Genomic DNA, 18,687 nt, shown 5'->3' on the forward strand with positions numbered 1-18,687 from the left:
TTTTTTTTTTTTCTCTTGACTTATTTTCTATTGGCTTAAAATACGCTGAAACATTCCTAGATTCATAATCAATAGCGATCTTGTATATAAATAACTTCGAAATATTTTTAAAATTAGTTTCTCTGGAATAACTCCTAAGAAGAAAACCGCATTAAAACCACGAAGCACTTACTTTTCAATATGGCAAAGACACTGCTCGCAACGTTACAGCATCCAGGAAAGAAATGAAGGAGCATAATATGGTATTGGAAGGGCAATTGTATGATGCTTGGATAGCAGAGTGAAGCTAAAAAAAATACGAACCATGTTATTATAATTTCGAGAAGTTGTCGTACGAAATGTCTTTCGACGATTACCTACCTTGTCGTAGTGAGGAAGGTCAATAAGGAAGATCCTCCGAGAAACCAGAGGTGTCACCTGAAGCTAAGCGCTAATCAAAGTTTAGACTCAGATTCTCCACTTATTCAAGTGAAAACCAATCTTATTTGTACCCAGTCCTTAACGAATGAGCCGAAGTAGTCCCTTTGTGTCAGTGCTCCTGACCGCGGGCTCCAATCAGCGGCACCTATTGAGGCTAAAGTCTTACCGGCCAGCGACGGCCAAGTTTTCATTTGCAGTCAAGGCTATCGAAGCCGATGGATGGGTCTTATATGACGACACCAATATATCCGGCTACGATACTGAGCAATGCGAGCAGCTTAGGAGGAGACTCCTCCTAGCTGTGAGGACTGCATCCTAAGAAGAGGAGCGTAATGGTGCTGATGTCCTGGAACAATTTAGAGTTCAAAATATTATCAAAACCTCTACCTGGATGCTATTAGGCAACAAAGCAAGAGGAAGAGCAGATATGCCGGGAACTATCGGCGTTCCTGAATCTGATATTAAGAAGGTTTTGGAACAAACAGGCTACCGGCTTTACTGTGGACTTGGGATCGTCACATTACAAACGTCGGTTCCTAAATCCATCGAAGAGGAGCAGCCCATAACATTTTTATCTGAACCATAGATGAGGTGCCATTTCTCTCAGATAAATTTGCAGCATTGTAAAGCGGCAATTGCACTTATAATTCATCGGATTCATTTACTAGCTGCAAGACATTATATATCTCATACAAGAACCATGGGTCGTTGGCGAGGAAATTAGGGGCTTAGACTTCCAACATGCTGACTTATTGTATGCCAATGGAAGTGGTAGACGCCGCTTTTGCATGGTGGGTTCAAAACACCTCCAAACTATCTTGGATAACGACTTATGTGATGGCGACACCACAATGATCAAATTGACCATGGTGGACTATGGTGATCTGCTTATTTTCCTTATGACGTAGACGAAGTTTCTAGTGGAGCATTCATCAGAGCTAACCAATATGCCAAAAGTGAAGGCATGAGGATAATAGCAGGACGTCATGTTAACGCAGATCATGGGCAAGTTCCACCATCAACGCGAAGGGATTGAGACTACTAGAGTATCTGGTAGGAATCAAATTGCAGACCCTCAATTTGTATAATGAACCCACTTTCTTCAACGCGGTCAGACAAGAGGTCATCGACATCACGGAGTCGGAGAGTGCTGTAGTAATAGAGGGAATAGATGCACTGGATCTACATGTTCGGAATATATACCGCGCTTGCCTAGAACATGCTTATATCCCAAGCAGCTGTCGTGATGTGATGATAATATTTATTCTCAAGCCAGGAAAACTCTCCTACACACACGCAAAAGCTTCCGACCGGTCACTCTAACTTCCTTTCTGCTAAAAGAACTGGAAAGACACTAGTCAGTTCATAAGGATTGCATATATTCCTAGGTGGTCACTTCACTGTAGGCAACATGCCTACCAGGAAGGCAAATCCACGGAGACAGCACTCTATGAACTAACGGAACAAATTGAGAAGACGATGTCCGATAAAGAATACGCCTTAGGTGCATTCATGGACATCGAAGGCGTCTTCAATTATGATTGAATACAACACTGCATGTAATTCACAGTTGGTGCCTCCAAATTGAACTCACGGTGAACGCTAGGAAGACTGAACTCTTACGTGGGGAGCGTCATGCGGGGTAGCTACACGCTACTCACTTTAGCAGAGACGGAAATCCATCTGGTACAAGCAGTCAAATATTTCGGAGTACGTCTCGACTACAAGTTAACGTGGAAGCACCATATCCAGGAACAATACCGGAAATCCTAGAGATTGCTCTGGTGCTGCAGGACTACGATAGGCAATACATTCACCAAAACGGATTCATTGGATATATACATCTATAATAAAACCCATCTTGATATATGCAGGCATCGTCTGGTAGCCGAAATTGAGCTTCGTTAAAAGCAGGAAGCTGCTGACCCAGACTCAGAGGCTCGGTTGCCTAAGTATTACCGGAGCATTGAATGGTACGCCAATTGCGGCACTCGAAGCTATTTACGGTCATGTGTCCATCTAGAAATTTCTTGGTAAACACCAGGTGGCTCTGATGTCCGCCGGTCATATGGTTTCCAGATTCGTCTTCGAAAAGACATACTGCGTCATCGTAATTACCAAAAGTAATGGAAAACGGATCGGGTGCAAGGGTGTTCTCGGGAAATACGTTTATGGAACCAGCTCGACCTCTCGGAAAAATGACGGCCATATTCCAGGTGGAGATATATTCCATTTTATTGGCAGCAGAAGAATGTTTGCGACAAAAATGAAGGGGTCGCATCATTCGAATCTGCTCCGACAGTCGGACAGATTATCAGCAATAAAATAGCAACAACGTATAAAGCCAGTTGGTGTGGAGTTGTCAACAGGTGCTGTTGATGCTTGGTCGACTGAACGAAACATTCCTTCATCTGCTGCCTACGCGAACCTGCCCCCTGCCCCCAACCAGCCATGCAAAACGAAAAGTGAACCGCAATTTATTTTTAAGATATTTCACGTAAAAAATGGTTGGAATTTCCATCAGAAGAAACTGAAAGTCTCGTTCTATCGGTGCCGCTACGAACACATTGATGCCAACGAAAGAACAAATTAAGGTTGACATATCATTTTTTCCATATTTTTACACTATTCTCGGGTATACAACGTGTGTACGAACACCTTTGCATTATTGAGTTAATTTAGATAAAAAATGAGCTCTGCTTTATACTTTCCCAATAAAAGTGAGCTTCAAATATAAAAGCGTTCGGATTTTCTAGTTCACAAAATTAGTTTCTTAAATATTAAAGAAAAAAAGTGGAATGTACGAACACTTTTGTTCTTAACTGTACTTCGATTCCAGTAATCAACCTTTTTTCATTTGCATTTTTTTAACAAGCTTAATCCGAATTTTGCAAGTTGGCCACAAGTTTCCATTGTTCTCTATACGAACAAGGAGGGAACAGTTTGAATGAATAAATTAACCTAACTCACGAAGATGGCAGGATCGCAAGATCGGATGGGGTTGATAAATAATTAATTGATAACGCATTTAATTTTCGTACCTGATTTCTAGGACGTCTTGGTATTCTTCACTGTTAACATTATTTGTTACTCAACTATCATCCTTTTTTCCTTTTCCAAATGCGCTTTAGGTCGTGTACGGCGATACCAAACCATACTGGCATCAACTCTTTGCACACTCAAGTTTGTGATTATTGAAAATAATTTTCCATTTTCAGTTGGTTGGGTGTTAAAATGTTTTGCATCTTTATTATTCCTTTCTCACAAAAATCTTCTGCTACAACACATCACCGAGTTTTTGCTGAAATTTCCCTCTATTTTCATTAAACACGGAGTTTAACTTAAAATTGTTTTTCTGTAATTATAGTTCAAGTGTCTTAATTTCCATTCTAAGTTTCGTTAAAAACGCTAAAAATTTTCCCGCCTAATTATGTTTTTGATTGATCTTTTGTTTAGCTGAATTCCGTTAAAACCAAAATAAAAGCCACCAGATGGCACTAAACCATCTTCTAAAATAGCAATTTTCTCACCTAGGGAATTTTTCTATCTGTCTCTCTTGCTATCCCCTGTAAAAGAGAAGAGAGAGAGAGACAAAAATTTTAAATTGTCCCGTTCTACGCAAATGGGAAATGGAACGGCAAGGTAATGTGCGGAAACATGCTCCGCTCTCTTATCAGCTACTCTTGCTTGTAAAGTTGAATGTAAGCCGGCTGAATGAGGTTGAACATCAACTAAAATTAAAGTGTCTGGCGTGTGCCGGGAAGAGTGGTAAATTGCTTTCCGTGCGTTTTCTGGGTACTTCGGCAAAGTTTAGAAGCCGCCGTTAATATTATTCAAAATGGTAAATAAGTGTACTGCTATTCGCTGTGTAATATCTAGAGTTATTTATGTATAGAGAAGCGAGCAACGGCTAGAAATTTGAGTACAAAAATGTTCGGCGACCGTCTATCGATTTTCTTGTCCTGTGAATTTCTCAATTGGTCTCTTCACCATTTTTCTGTTTTCCTTGTACGTTCCAGTCAAAGAGGATGTCACGTTATCCCAGCGACCGAAAGGTCTATGTCGGCGAGTTAGGTAACAATGCCCGGAAGAATGAGATCGAGTATGTTTTCAGTTCATACGGAACCTTGCGAAGCGTCTGGGTGGCGAGGAACCCACCGGGGTTCGCCTTTGTTGAATTCGAAGACGCCCGCGATGCGGCGGACGCGGTCCGCGGACTGGACGGCCGCACGATTTGCGGTCGGCGGGCACGTGTGGAATTGTCGACGGGCAAGTATGGGAAGTACGGAGGCGGCGATCGGGAGGAACGAGGACGGGATCGACGCGGAGGATCCAGGAGTCGCGGCAAACCCTTCCATCCTGACGACAAATGCTATGAGTGTGGCGGACGTGGGCATTATGCTCGCGATTGTCGCAGATATGGACGATCCAGGAGAAGGTAAATTCGTGTTTGTATCTAATCCTTAGGATTGCGTTAAGGAATTGTTTGTTGCAAAGCGTTACTATTTTGAATTTTCTTGAGGTTAGGACAAAATGTTGATGCCTTTGTTGAGTTGAAAAAATGTTCATGAAACTCCTCTTATGGAACAAGGATTAACACCCAAAGTACCTGGTTGATGCCTTCCTTCAAAAATTCCTCTTATTTTTGGGACTACAATGTTTCTTTGTTACCTAAGCTTGATTCCACTGGGAGCGTAACGCGTTCCAGGCAGCTGTTCAAACCGCATTTCGAAAAAGGGGGTAGGCACTCAAGTCCGGGTGGTTTAACGTAAGTTTCCGTCGCGTAGGCCTAACCCACGTGGATTGAGTTTGTAATAACAATCAGAGCCCCGTGGTGACAACCCCAACGGTACTGAGTGCAGGCCCACCATTCACATTGGTCGATGCAAAGTCTACAGAGCTAACGAGTACGGGACACCGACGCTTGAGGCCCGAAAGTCTTTGCCCGCGATGTGGATGTAACCACAACTCCCATAGGGGGACAGGCTGCAAATAACTGCACTGAGAACAGAGAGGTATCCGGGTTTCCAGATAGTGTCCGCTTAAGCGTCGTGGCCGAAGCCAGTTCAGATTAGTTTCCTGGCAGGCCTAGGAGCATTCGTCTATCATCACGACCAACAAATCAATGTGAATACGTTCCCCGGTGCTATCACGTGGAGGTTCTCCTTGGCACTTAGTTTTGATTCAGTCGACATGATTGTTGCCACCTTAGAGCACCAGTTGGGATCTTTAATTTGTTTATTCAGTTGTTTTTGGTTAAATTTAAGTTTCTTAACTTGAATTCACCAAAGGTGATCACATGCCAAGATAGTGGTAGCCGTACTTTTGGGGTCCTCATCCTAGCTTATCATCTCATAGGTTACAGCAGATCCTTTTCGGTAAATCATGGAGATAAGTATATGATTTTATTTCCTCAAGTTCCTAACATGTTGCGCTGACCATGTTCCTCCGATCCCTATTTTGCTCTGGAGTGGCTTCGAAGGGGGGACGTAGATTTGGAAGGAACTCTCATGCTCAAAACATGTTAAAATTGTTTGGCAAGAAACAAACGAGATGAAAACATCATTAGCAATTTCTCCAAAGGTGATTCGACGATTCTTTAACATTTTCTCGGCCTTCTTAAAAGAACTTTTATCATTTACGAATTATTTTTTTACTCAGAGTAATGAATGTCACCATGTCAACGCAACAGCTGGTATACGGTCTAGGCATGCCTCAATGAGAAACTCTAGACATTCCAGTTTCGCCCCGAGCTCCACCAATTCGATATCCTTAAAGTCTTTGGCACACAGAAAGCGATCAGAAGCATATCAACCACTGTCACGCACAACGCTATATTTAGTGAGCGATCCCGCATTCTGTAGCCTACATAATGACGAAATTTATAATCGATACCACGACCGTCTGGTTGTGGATAAAATCCGGTTGAGGTGGGCGGGTCACTTCATCCGAATGGATAAGGATAATTCAGCCCGGGAAGTCTATAAGGGCAATTCTATGGTAGAAAAAGAAGATGAGGCAGATCCTACCTGAGATGGAACGCTTTTTAACGACCAGCTTTAAAAGTAATAATAATAATCGTTGACGCAACAATCCATATCGGATCACGGCCTTGAAGTGTTTTAGAGCACTTCATTCAACACCGTAACGGTACACTGTAGAAGGCAATGCGGTCAACATTGCGCTCGCCCGAGATTATTACTCTCTTTTCACTCAGGTACTCATTCAGGGTGAGTCGACGTATCCGCCGTCAAGTCACGATACAAATCCCACCGCCATCAGTGAGATTTGAACCATGACTTTCCGTACGACAGCCTAGTGCTCTAGCCACTGAGCAGATAGATGTAGATCCCCTAATTTTCGCCATTAGCCGACTTAAGAGCGAGCCTCCACAACACTATAGTTAACTTCTTTTTTTTCGTCAACCTTTGTTCCGTTCAAAAGCGGGGTCGGTTCGTCGTGATCGGTTTCGCCATTTGGCTGTATCGAATGCCTGATCTGGGTGTAATCTCGAAGCTTTTAAATCACCATCCAGCGTATCAAGCCACCGTTGATGTTCAGACCAATTTTGGCAAGTGAATTCTCGTTAGCACGAATGGCGTGAACATACCATGGAAGACGCCTCTCTCGCAACTTTTCCCCGATCGGTGCAGCCCCAGTCAATAGGGACGAAGTCGGCGATAAGTCGGCTCCCATAGCTTACATAGGGGAATACTAATGATAACGAACTGCGGATTATTCAGTTAGCAGTATCGCACAAAATGGTTATTGGTTATCTGGTTTGTGTGGAAAGCGATCCACAAACATACGTGAGCCTCTCCAGACGGGACCACTCTCAACTAAATTGACCACGTGCTGATTGAACGCCGTCACCTGTCAACCTTGATGAATGTCAGAACATAAAGGAGGCCAATATAGACAGGGATCACTATCTCGTTGGCATGGTGCTTCGAGCTCGCCTCTGACAATCAGGTGAGAGTGAATACCGAACCCATTTACAACGCAGCCCTCCGCAACACTTATAAGGGCGAAATGGATGCCGCAATAACCGTAGTCAACAGAGGTCCTGGAGATGAAGCATCAACAAATGATCTTCACAACCACCTGAAGAACGTTATCATTGATACGGCCACAAAGATACTTGCCCCAGCCGCAAAAAAAGTCGGAACGGCTGGTTTGACGATGAATGTAAGCTAGCAACGGAACGGAAGAATGCCGGATACCGAGTAATGTATTCTCAAAGAACGCGGGCACGCGACTTCTCATACATAAAAAGGGTGATATCACACAGTGCAGCAATTATAGAGGTATCACGTTGCTGAATACCATCTGTAAGATATTCTCCTTCATCTTGCTAGGTCGGATACATCATTGGCCCATACCAAAGAGGCTTCACTCCAGGCAAATCAGTAACAGACCAGATTTTCTCTCTGTGGCAAGCGATGGAAAAACTGTTGCAATATGGACATCAGTTGCACCATCTTTTAATCGACTTTAAAGCCGCCTATGACAGGATAGCCAGGGTAAAACTGTACACGGCCATGAGAGAATTCGGTATGTTAAGACTGACTAGGCTGGCCCAGACCAATGTGCAAGGCCAGATCAAAGCAGCAGGATTACTCTCGAGACAATTTAACATCAACAATAGTCTACGACTACGCATGCCCTATCATGCGTCCTCTTCAACCTGGCCGTGGAAAAAAGTGATTCGCGATGCCCATGTAAATGAGAGAGGCATCAACCTCTTCAAATCCACCCAACTACTCGCCTACGCTGACGATATCGACATTATAGGAAGAACAACCCGAGATGTACAGTCTACCTTCATCCAGATCGATCAGGCGGCACGAGATCTTGGGCTGCACATTAATGAAGACAAGACGAAGTACACGGCGGCAAGGTCAGCGCCAAAACCAAAAGAACGAACAACATCGAATTGCACTGGTCAAACGAAAACAATGAAGATAGGAGACTACAACTTTGAAACCGTTGAAAATTTCTCCTATCTCGGGTCGAAAATCACAACCGATACAGCTACAGCTAACTCTTGCCCGCGTTCGAATGAAGAATTTTTGGCCCCCTACATGAGGATGGACGATTCGTATGGATGAGGATGATCCAAACAAACATTAAACATTAATCCCACACCGGATCTGCCGGAATACAGCAGCACGTGCTGCAAGAGGGGGAGAGAGAGGAGTGCTTCCCAGGGTCCAATAATCTTACCTGACTTCTCTCCAGAACGTTGAGCTTGTATCACTGAAATTGGAGCAAGCGTACATTATGGGGAGTCTCGTTACCATCGCCAAGAAGCGTTCGCAATTTCCAAACTCGAAACACAAACTGTTGACGAAAGCAAAAGTTCATACCCGAAAGATCAGTCCGATTTCGAAGCGTGATAGCCATTTTCGAAGTATAATCAAAATAAAAACCATACTTTGAGTGAATTCTGCACCCCAGTCTATAGGGGAGTCATTACCACAACACCTTAATATTAAATACAAATAGTCCGAGTAAAGTTGACCCCAATCAGACTGTAATCACTCTTCCCTTCTCTCAAAAGGGCTGGAGATCTTCTATGCGGAGTTGGTTAAATGTTTTCTGGAATTTGCTAAACTCAATGAGACCTTAGGCACAAAACCTTTCGATTTCGAACGGCTGGGATGGGAACCAAAACAATGTAGCGATCTTCGACAGTTGAGGAAACTGAATTACTCGAAATCGATAAGACGAAACCAAGTTCTGACGATTTTGAAATCATGGCTAGGACGATACTACGTGTGAATTTTTTCAGTGAATGAAGTCTGCTACAGAGGATGTTGGATTGTATGCACCAAACCCAAAGGAGTGTCCCCAGCAGGCGATTCAGCGGTCCTATTATTCGACATCTCTGTTGGTTTTGAGATGGTAAACTCTTACTTAGATTTTTATTAAAACTCAAGAAATACAATTCTTAGTCGGTTAGAAGTGATACAGTCCGTGTTTCCGTATGTCGTCTTTTCCGGCATTTAAAAGTCATCTGGAACATTGTTATTTCCGATCTTGTTGGCAAAAGATTGTAGTTCCGCTAGGCAGAGGGTAGGTTCTGAATTCATTTCTATTCCAATGATGTGAGTGTCACAAGAGCATGTGCGCTTTGAAAGTATTAATTTACATATATTCTGTTGCAAATGCTTCTAGCTCCTCCTCCATTTTCAAGTTTTTTCTAAAACAAAGCCTTATTAAAGTTGGTTTACTGTCTGTCTAACGATCTGGCACGCTTTGTTTTTTCGGATAGCGATTGATACCAAATTTGGTGGAGAGGTGGGAGCTCTGAACGCTGACGCATACAGTGAGCTACATCATTCTTCATCATCATCATCAACGACGCAACAACCGGTATCCGGTCTAGACCCGTCTTAATAAGGAGCTCCAGACACCCCGGTTTTGCGCCGAGGTCCACCAATTCGATATCCCTAAAAGCTGTCTGGCGTCCTGACCTACGCCATCGTTCCACCTCAGGCACGTACATCCTCATGTAGGGGGCCAAAAATTCTTCGGAGGATTCTTCTCTCGAATGCGGTCAAGAGTTCGCAGTTTTTTTTGCTAAGAACCCAAGTCTCCCAGAAATACATAAGAACTGGCAAGATCATTGTCTTGCACAATAAGAGCTTTGACCCTATGTTTCGCTCGAAACGGTCTAGCAAGATAGCGGAGAATATCTTATAGATGGTACTCAGTAAAGTGATACCTTTATAATGATATTCCCCTTTTTATGTATGAGATAGATAATGCCTCGCTGCCAGTCGTCAGGCATTGATTCGCTGTCCCATACTTTGAGCATCAGTTGATGAACCACTTGGTGTAATTGGTCGCCTACATATTTAACCAATTCGGCTGTAATTCCATCGGCTCCTGGCGACTTATGATTTTTTAGCCGATGAATTGCATCGACTGTTTCTTCCATACTTAGTTGTGGCAGTATTTGTCCTTCGTCTTCAGTTGGCGGGACCTCCAACTCGCCGATGTTCTGGTTGTTCACTAGTTCATCAAAGTGCTCAACCCATCGCTCTAATATGCCCATTCTGTCGGAAATCAGATTCCCTCTTTGTCTCGGCAGGATGAACATCGAGGTGTGTAAGGCTTCATCCTGCTGACTTGTTGGTAAAACTTCTGCGCCTGATGCGGTTGCTCCCTGTACTTTTCGAGTTCACAGACCTGTTGGTTCTCCTAAGCTTCCTTTTTCCGTCTGTGAAGTCGCTTCTCCGCTCGCCGGAGTTCGTGATAAGTCTCTGGGCGTGCCTGCGTTCTCTGAGAATGTAACATTCTGGGGGATTCTGGGTGGTGTGTTATTTGCGCTCGGAGCACCATGCCGACGAGATAGTGATCCGAGTCTATATTGGCCCCCCTATATGTTCTGACATTCATCAAGGCTGACAGGGGGCGGCGTTCGATCAACACGTGGTCAGTTTGGTTGAAAGTCGTCCCGTCTGGAGAGGGCCACGTATGTTTGTGGGCCGCTTTCCGCGCAAATCAGGTACTTCCAACAACCATTTCGTGCTAACTGAATAATCCGCAGTCTCTTATCATTGGTAGTTGGTATCCCTTTGTAAGCTATGGGAGCCGACGTATCGCCTGAGTTACGGGCTCCGTCCCTACTTGACTGTTAAAATCTCCAAGTATAGTTTTGATGTCATACTTGGGACAGGTTTCGAGGGTCCGCTCAACTGCCTCGTCTCGTCTGTAGGGGCGTGAATGTTAATGAGGCTTATATTTCTAAACTTGTCTCGCAAACGCAAAGTGCATAGAATTTCGCTTATATTTTCAAAGCCGATTACAGCAGGTTTCATTTTTTGGCTGACTAAGAAACCTACTCTGAGCACATGGTTTACTGGATGGACGCTATAATACTAGTATATGGTGTAGCGACTCTTCTCCAGGAAACTGGTCGCTGTCCAACGCATCTCCTGTAACGCTGTTATATCAGCCCTATATTGGAACAGGGTATCGGCTAATTGCTCAGCAGCATTCGGTCTGTACAGGGAGCGCACGTTCCATGAGAAAATGCGTTGTGGTCGCCGGGTTCGTCGTTGTAAAATCCATGCTGTCCGAGCCTCCTGTCGTGCCTTAGTAACATTGGTTTTCCGTGTAGGGTTGTCAGTCCTACCCAACCCCCAACCTGGAGGACTAGTTGGTACAATTTGTCCTATTTTTAGGCGCCGCATTGCCTTCATCCTTCTCCGTCTGCAGTTTTTCATGAAGAAAGAACTCCCAGCGATCACCACGTGGAGGTGGAGATAGGGTTTGGTAGTAGTGCTGTTGGTGTTGGTTCAGCAGGCGTTTCCCACGTTTCGCCCTGGAACCTATACTACCCTTTGACCGCCGCTTCAGTACAAATTCATGATTTTGAACGTCAGTATCACGCGAAAGTGGAAATTCTTACATAATATATGCATATATTACGTGCTAGGTACTAATGGGACAAATGTTCGCTCGGTTTCCCCACGACCTTGCGACAAGAAAACTCGAAGCATTCGGATGTTGAACAGTGAAGCCCTGCTACTAACATCCTAATCGAAGTACCTCGGGAACTCTGGGCATTCCCAACGGATTACGCCACGCACAAGGCATGCTTCAAAGGGAATTTTGCCGTGAGCTTTCCAACCAGAGCAGAGTGGGAAACCGTGTTTCAAGGTTATGACACTGTATTCTTCGTCGGCGGATCGAAGATTATCTGTGGAGTCGGTGCGGGAGTTATTTTCGAATATGCACTGTTTAGCCGACCGATGCGGTCTTCCGGGTTTCATCAGTGAATTCCAAGTGCATGAAATGGCGATATTGGACCCCTATTAATGACTAAGGCAAGATCCGAGCCCCATGCGTAATATAGTCATTCTGAGCAACAGCCACCGGCCATTAAGGTTTTGTATTCGTTGGTGGCATCCTCCAGACTAAGCGGCACGTTCAAAGTTACCTTCCTCCGGGTTCCTTATCATAGGGGAGCCGACGGATTGGACAGACGGGGCTGGACACTGTTATTTTCATCTTCGTAAGACAAGACGACCGCGGGAAATTTTGGACCAGACATGCAAATGGGTACAAGATTGCCGGGGGTTGCACTGGCATATAGGCGGTCATGCCGCTGGAACTCGGCAGAAAAAGGGGAAGAAATTCTAAGGTACTTGCTTTACGATTGCCTGGCTTTAGCTAGATCCAGGACACTAAACAGTTCTTAGGGAATTTCAAGGAGATCTCTAGTTCTCTTTTATGTATTTGATATTCTCTTTATTTTTGTATTTTTGCAATGGACGTAATACTTTTTGATAACTTTAGAGAAGTCCCGAAGGATTTCATTCTTTGTGTTGCTCTCGTTACGCATTATATGGTTGCTTATTTCGATGGTTTCTCATGCATTGTTATATTGGATTGAATCAATTATGTTTGTATTCATATACTCCTACTGTTTATTGCACAGCAAGGATTGGAAGTATGGAAACCAACATAGTCGATAGGTCGTGCCAAAATTTGTGAAAATGTCTGTCGTGTAGAATTAGATACTGAACAAATTGTTGAACTAGTACATTGCAAAATGATTACAAGTCAGAAAACTTCGAAACTGTCGGCAGCAACCAACTCGAGTATTGCCATAAGAATTATTTGACGAAAGGAGTATCTTTTTTAAGGTTTTGTGTAAAACAAAACCTTTCTAAAATCAATTCACTGTCTGCTTGCCTGTCTGCCACACGCACTTTTCTCCAAAACGGCTAAAATGATCCGAACGAAATTTGATGGATATGAAATCCCACGCATACAGCAAGAGGCATAAATTTAGGTCGAGTTTAAAGGGGGGCTCCCCATACATTCAAAAGGGGGATTCAAAAACTTTTTCAGCGGATATGGTCGTGTAGGGTATCAAATGAAAGGTCTCGATTAGTACTTTCCGCAACTGATATTAGTTTAGTCCTGAATTGCAAAGTGCGCGAGTGAGGAGTCACGGTGGTCCGTTTAGATGAAATTTAAGCCTCAAAATATGTCCCATTCCGATATCTGCTCCAATAAACTTACTAATAGTATATTAACAACTTTTAGAAATTTACTGAAAAACCCTCTTTAAATTCATCCCAGGGCTTCCTAATTGTATCAGCATAGAGGGCAATATTTCGTATATACGTGCTGGCTGAATTTCATGGAATTCTGGCCATTAACGCCAAAGTTGTAGCAGTTTAAACTTCAAAGAATTTCGCCCGGATTAACTGCTTCCAAAGTCATGCAAATAAGATTCTGACGTCATAATTAATGGGAATAATTGACATTCGCGTGAAATATTAAAATTCCATTCAAGAAGAATCTAATTCTCCCCAGCCCTTTTTAAGGTTTTGTGTAAACACAAAACCTTATTAAAATCGGTTTACTGTCTGTCTGTCTGTCTGTCTGTCCGTCTGTCTGTCTGTCTGTCTGTCTGTCTGTCTGTCTGTCTGTCTGTCTGTCTGTCTGTCTGTCCGTCACACGCATTTTTCTCGGAGACGGTTGCAGCGATTGACACCAAGTTTGGTGAAAAGCTGGGAACTGTGAACGCTCACGCATACAGTGAATTACATCCTTTAATGACGAATTTAAGGGGGGGTCCCCATACATGCAAAAGAGGGGTGTAAATTTTTTTTTCATCAAATATAGTCATGTGGGGTATCAAATTAAAGGTCTCGGTTAGTACTTTTCGAAGCCGGTCTTAGTTTTGACATTTGTTGAAAAGGTGGAGAGGGCGGGGGGTTGAAAGTGACCATTCCTTTACGGGGGCCATTCTCAGAAACTACCAAACCGAAAAATCTGAAAAAAATCAAGAGGCTGCCACTATATGGTGCCTGGGCTCCGAAATACCTTCCACACTGATATCTGCACAAATAAAGTTAATAATAGTATATTACTATAATTTTTAGTAATTCGCTGCAAGACCCCCCTTAAGTTCATGCTAGGACCACGAAATTTCCCAACAATATAGGATATAACATAGAGCATGATCTTACCAAATTTGGTGGAAATCGCACTATTACTAACAAAATTATAATACGTCAAAGTTGTCGCTTCTTTGCTAATTCAAGACTATGAATGTCAATATCACCCGAAAGTGGATACTCTCACATAATATATGGATATATTACGTGCTACGTACTAAGAAATACACAAAACCTTTCGTACCTGAAGTGTCCAGCTTCCGGTTTCCCGACTTGTTTATATCTGATGTAGGTTAAATTCTTGGCATTTGCTAATAATATAAAACTCAGAGTGTGAAGCGTATGAGGATGATGACTATTATCAATACAGGGCTTGCCATCAAATGGTTTATTTAAATCGCTTTCTAAAAAATAGAGGGCAATGGAATTTTTAGCGATGTAACACACTGTCGTGCACTCGCCGCTCCTCTCATCTTCTCCTTTTTCTTCAGCCTTTGTCCCGTTCACAAGCGGGGTCGGCCCGTCGTAACCGGTTTCGTCGCGTGATCAGGATGTAATCGCGAGGCCTTTAAATCCCCATCCAACGTATTAAGCCACCGTTGTTGCGGCCGACTTTTTGGTTGCTTACCATTGACTTCGAGGTTCAGACCAATATTTTCGGACGTGATCAAAATGTGTCACGCCACCAGTGCAATGGAACATCTTCGTCTCCATTACCGCAAGACGCCGTTCATTGCCTTTTATAATCGGCCAACACTCAGAACTATAGAGAGCGGCAGACGGACGACATTGTAGTAAACTGTAGATTTGAGACGTGCGCTGATACGTCGATCACAAAGAAGATCAGTTGTGGAATGCCACTTCATCCAGGTTGCGTGAAGCAATTTCATTACGCAGTTCTCCATCTAAATCGCTCAGTTCTGGGCAGGCTACTGCCATTGCCAGAACTGAGCGATTTAAATATCTCGAGCCAATGGAGAACTGCGTTATGCTCCTCACATAGGAAAACACAAAACCTTTCATATCTGAAGCGTCAAGCTTCCGGTTTTGCGACTTGTTTTAAGGATGCGCGACCCTTAATCCGAGCAACTTGAAAGGTAGTGAGTTTCATCCGGTGAAGGAAACCTCCTCATTTTCCGGCTCAACTTCGATTACTAGCCGTTAAGTCGATCAGACTTCAGAAACTTGACCACTAAATTCATTTGATTTGACACTGTTTTACCATAACAAAATTGATTCTGAGGGTCGTGGAGCCGTCAAGAATGGAACATCCTTGTCCATTACATTTCCTGTCAACAGGATATTAACGATATCGAATAATACTTACTAATTAATCATAGTTGGGCTCTTATCACTCACTGAAGTGACACGAAAATTGTAAAGGACTTTTATTTCTCACCATAAAACTAGATACGTCACTTTCATTATGAGCTGCAGAGAAATGCACCCCAATAAGAATTCGTTTAACTTCGATCACTGCTGGGTTTTTTTTTGTCTTCTTCTCAATAAACATATCTAAAATGACTGAAGATTCACCTGAGTAGCGTTCATAACACGTGTAAGTAACAAGGTAGAATGGCTTCTTCAGATAGGAACAGGCACAATAAAAGTATACTTTTTCCTTTGTTGTCAAAATTAACAAATTAAGCCGCACTGGTAACCATTTTCATTTTAAAATTGACCTGATTTTAAATAATCTAGAATAACCGCTGAAAAAATGATCAATCCACCACACTAACTCAGAATGTATTAAACCAAATCATTTTATTATTTAAAATTATAGTTTAATCTTCGGTCGATAAACCAATCTCAGTCAGTTAAACGAGTTCGAGTCACCCTTAAACACCAACCAACATCGTGTTTCGCCTGCTCTCGAAATCGTTCAGATTACAGATCATCATCTCTGAACAATTGCGCGGGTGTCGTTTTGCAACGAATTGTGTAGCCCGAGAGTGTCATTTTCATCATTTGTTCTCGCGACCACGAATCGTTGTTTTGTCATCCATTTCTCAGCAAGAACATCGGGATTACCATCAGAAGGTTTGAGTAGTGAACGAAAAGATTTAGTATGGCATAGTTAATGCAGAGATTCTTCTGATGTTCAGTGGGTACAGCAAATATGTTTATTAGCGTCTATTTATTAGAGACAAGAACAAAATTTTGTCTTTTGTTTGTTTGTTTTATATCTACCAGAACAAGAGAGTTTCACATTTCGTTCAACTGAAATCCATGAGAGTGTTAACATCGTCGTTTGAACTTGAGATCATCTTGAGAAACATCTTGCAAGTCCTTCTCCACTCTCCTACTAGAACTTCAGGTTGAGAAATAGATGCTACAGACCTGCAGAACAGAACAATGTGAAACGTTGTTGTCATCTTAGAGTCAGAGTTAAACACAGACACAGAAAGAGAGCAATGTGAAAAAGAAATTTTGATCATCGCTAGTGAGTTTCGTTAATTTTTTGTTTAATTTACTACGTATAAGTCCTTTGTTCTAGGTAAAAAGCACCGACAAGCATCTTTAAAAATAATCTAAATACCTTTCATATGTGATGTAGTGTATGCTAACAGCTTAAAATCGCATAAACATGAATGTGCATCCAGTGGAGTTTATATGAAATCCTGAGGCTTGCTACAATAGGAAACGTTTGCAGTCCATCTCATTCTTTCCACCCTTTTGGTGATGATGGCTTGCAGAGACTTCATTTAAGCTCCACTGGAAAGATTTCAATAATGAACTCACAACAATTTCACAGAATAAAGGTTGCATATTTAACAACAATTTTTGTATTGTACATCCCAGCAGGTCACGTTCCCGAAGCCGCTCCCACAGTCATTCACGGGATCATCGTACTCGGTCACGTACTGGAAGTCGATCCCGCTCACGCCGAAGCTCTCGCTCTCGTTCACGCGATTCGTACCGCTCCCGTGCAGAAAGGACCGCTGACAGGCGCTCCCGTGAAAATGGTCATGGAAATGGTACTACTCGGTTGAGTGCTGATCGGAATGGATCATCTCGATCACCAAAGCGTCGTTACAATTCATCACGATCGCCACGTCGCTCGCATAGTAACGATAGTCGTGGCCATAGCAAGTCACCGCGTCGTAGTCGGTCGGGATCGCGTCGTCACGTCGATTCCAGATCTCGTTCCCGTTCGCCACGTTCCCAAGCACGGCGTTTAGGGGACTAAACATTGCGAGACTACGTGTGTTCCGTTCTTTGAATAAAAAACAACATGAGATTGAAGGATTAGAGCAGTTGAAACGTGTGGAGTCACTTCAAACGTGCGTGAATTTTAATAGTGTGTAAGAAGTTTGGATCCTTGAAACTTGATTTTGTAATTTTACGTTTACTTAACAGCTCGAAATAATATCAATGTAAATACTTTGAACCAAAAACAAACCCAACCCCCCCCCAAATTGGTCTTGAATATCTACACTTGGGAAATCCAACATTACTCAAGAGAATTTATTTCTCTAGACAAAAATTATTCCAAGAAAATGCTTGATTTTCCAACATTCTCATCTTCGAAATAACACAAATGTAACCTAGTACTTAAGGCAGTATTATTTATGTTCATATTCACACTCACGCTTAGTTATTCTTCCTTCCATAAGAACTTGGATTTTTGTTTCAAGATATTATCTCTAAAAATTGATAAAATGGTAATTGATTCAATTATTAGCGTTAGAATCAAAAGGGTTCATACTGAAATTTGAAACCCTTATTTAAGCAAATGAACATATTGTGTAAAGACAAATGTACGTGAAATACGATTAAGAATAAAGGAGCAAATAAATGTGAATAATTTTGATTTTCTTTACATGAAGAGAGGGTGAGACACCTACTTTCCATTCTGTCTACAGGGTGCGTACGGTATTTGAGGACAACTTGAGAGTAAAACTAATTGGCTTTTAGTTTGAACATGAATGAATGAAACTTGGCGATTTTTTACACAACATTCACTTATTATATATCGATAAAGTCCTTCAATAAAATTTCCATTAGTTGCAATAACCTCTTCGATCCGGGTTCGGCAACGATTGCATGCCCGAATCAAATGCTCCTTGTTCATATTGACCATAACGGTATTAATTGCAGCCTCAACTACCCCCCATACGTAATAATCCAGAGGATTGAGGTCTGGGGAGCTAGGCGGCCATAAGTTCGGTGTTATGTGGTCATGAAAATTTTCAGCCATCCAATCTTGTGTCGCCATCGCTTTGTGTGAAGGAGCAGAGTCTTGTTGAAAGATGTATGGGCTGTCACCGCGAACACTGTCAATCCAGGGTTTCACTACTCTAGAACCTCAATGTATGCAGCAGAATTCACTCGAAGT

General features: G+C 42.7%; 1 protein-coding gene across 6 annotated transcripts; it reads left to right on the forward strand.

Moving 5' to 3' along the window:
* The first annotated feature begins 4,100 nt into the window (after positions 1-4,100).
* On the forward strand, positions 4,101-18,153 carry LOC119651424 (serine/arginine-rich splicing factor 7). Of its 6 annotated transcripts, none has more exons than XR_005249462.1 (5): positions 4,101-4,261; positions 4,440-4,858; positions 16,132-16,456; positions 16,542-16,791; positions 17,151-17,290. XR_005249462.1 is itself a non-coding variant. In XM_038055019.1 (3 exons), exons 1-3 carry the CDS (start codon positions 4,259-4,261, stop codon positions 17,536-17,538), a joined length of 810 nt encoding a protein of 269 aa, XP_037910947.1. In that variant the 5' UTR covers positions 4,101-4,258; the 3' UTR covers positions 17,539-18,153. The 6 variants fall into 6 exon arrangements, 2 of the variants coding, with proteins under 2 accessions (XP_037910947.1, XP_037910948.1); XR_005249463.1 differs by having other exon boundaries at positions 16,132-16,452; XR_005249461.1 differs by having other exon boundaries at positions 16,132-16,791.
* The last annotated feature ends 534 nt before the right edge of the window (positions 18,154-18,687 follow it).

This window comes from Hermetia illucens, chromosome 3, assembly GCF_905115235.1.
Source record: "Hermetia illucens chromosome 3, iHerIll2.2.curated.20191125, whole genome shotgun sequence".
In the NCBI taxonomy this organism is placed as follows: Eukaryota; Metazoa; Arthropoda; class Insecta; order Diptera; family Stratiomyidae; genus Hermetia; species Hermetia illucens.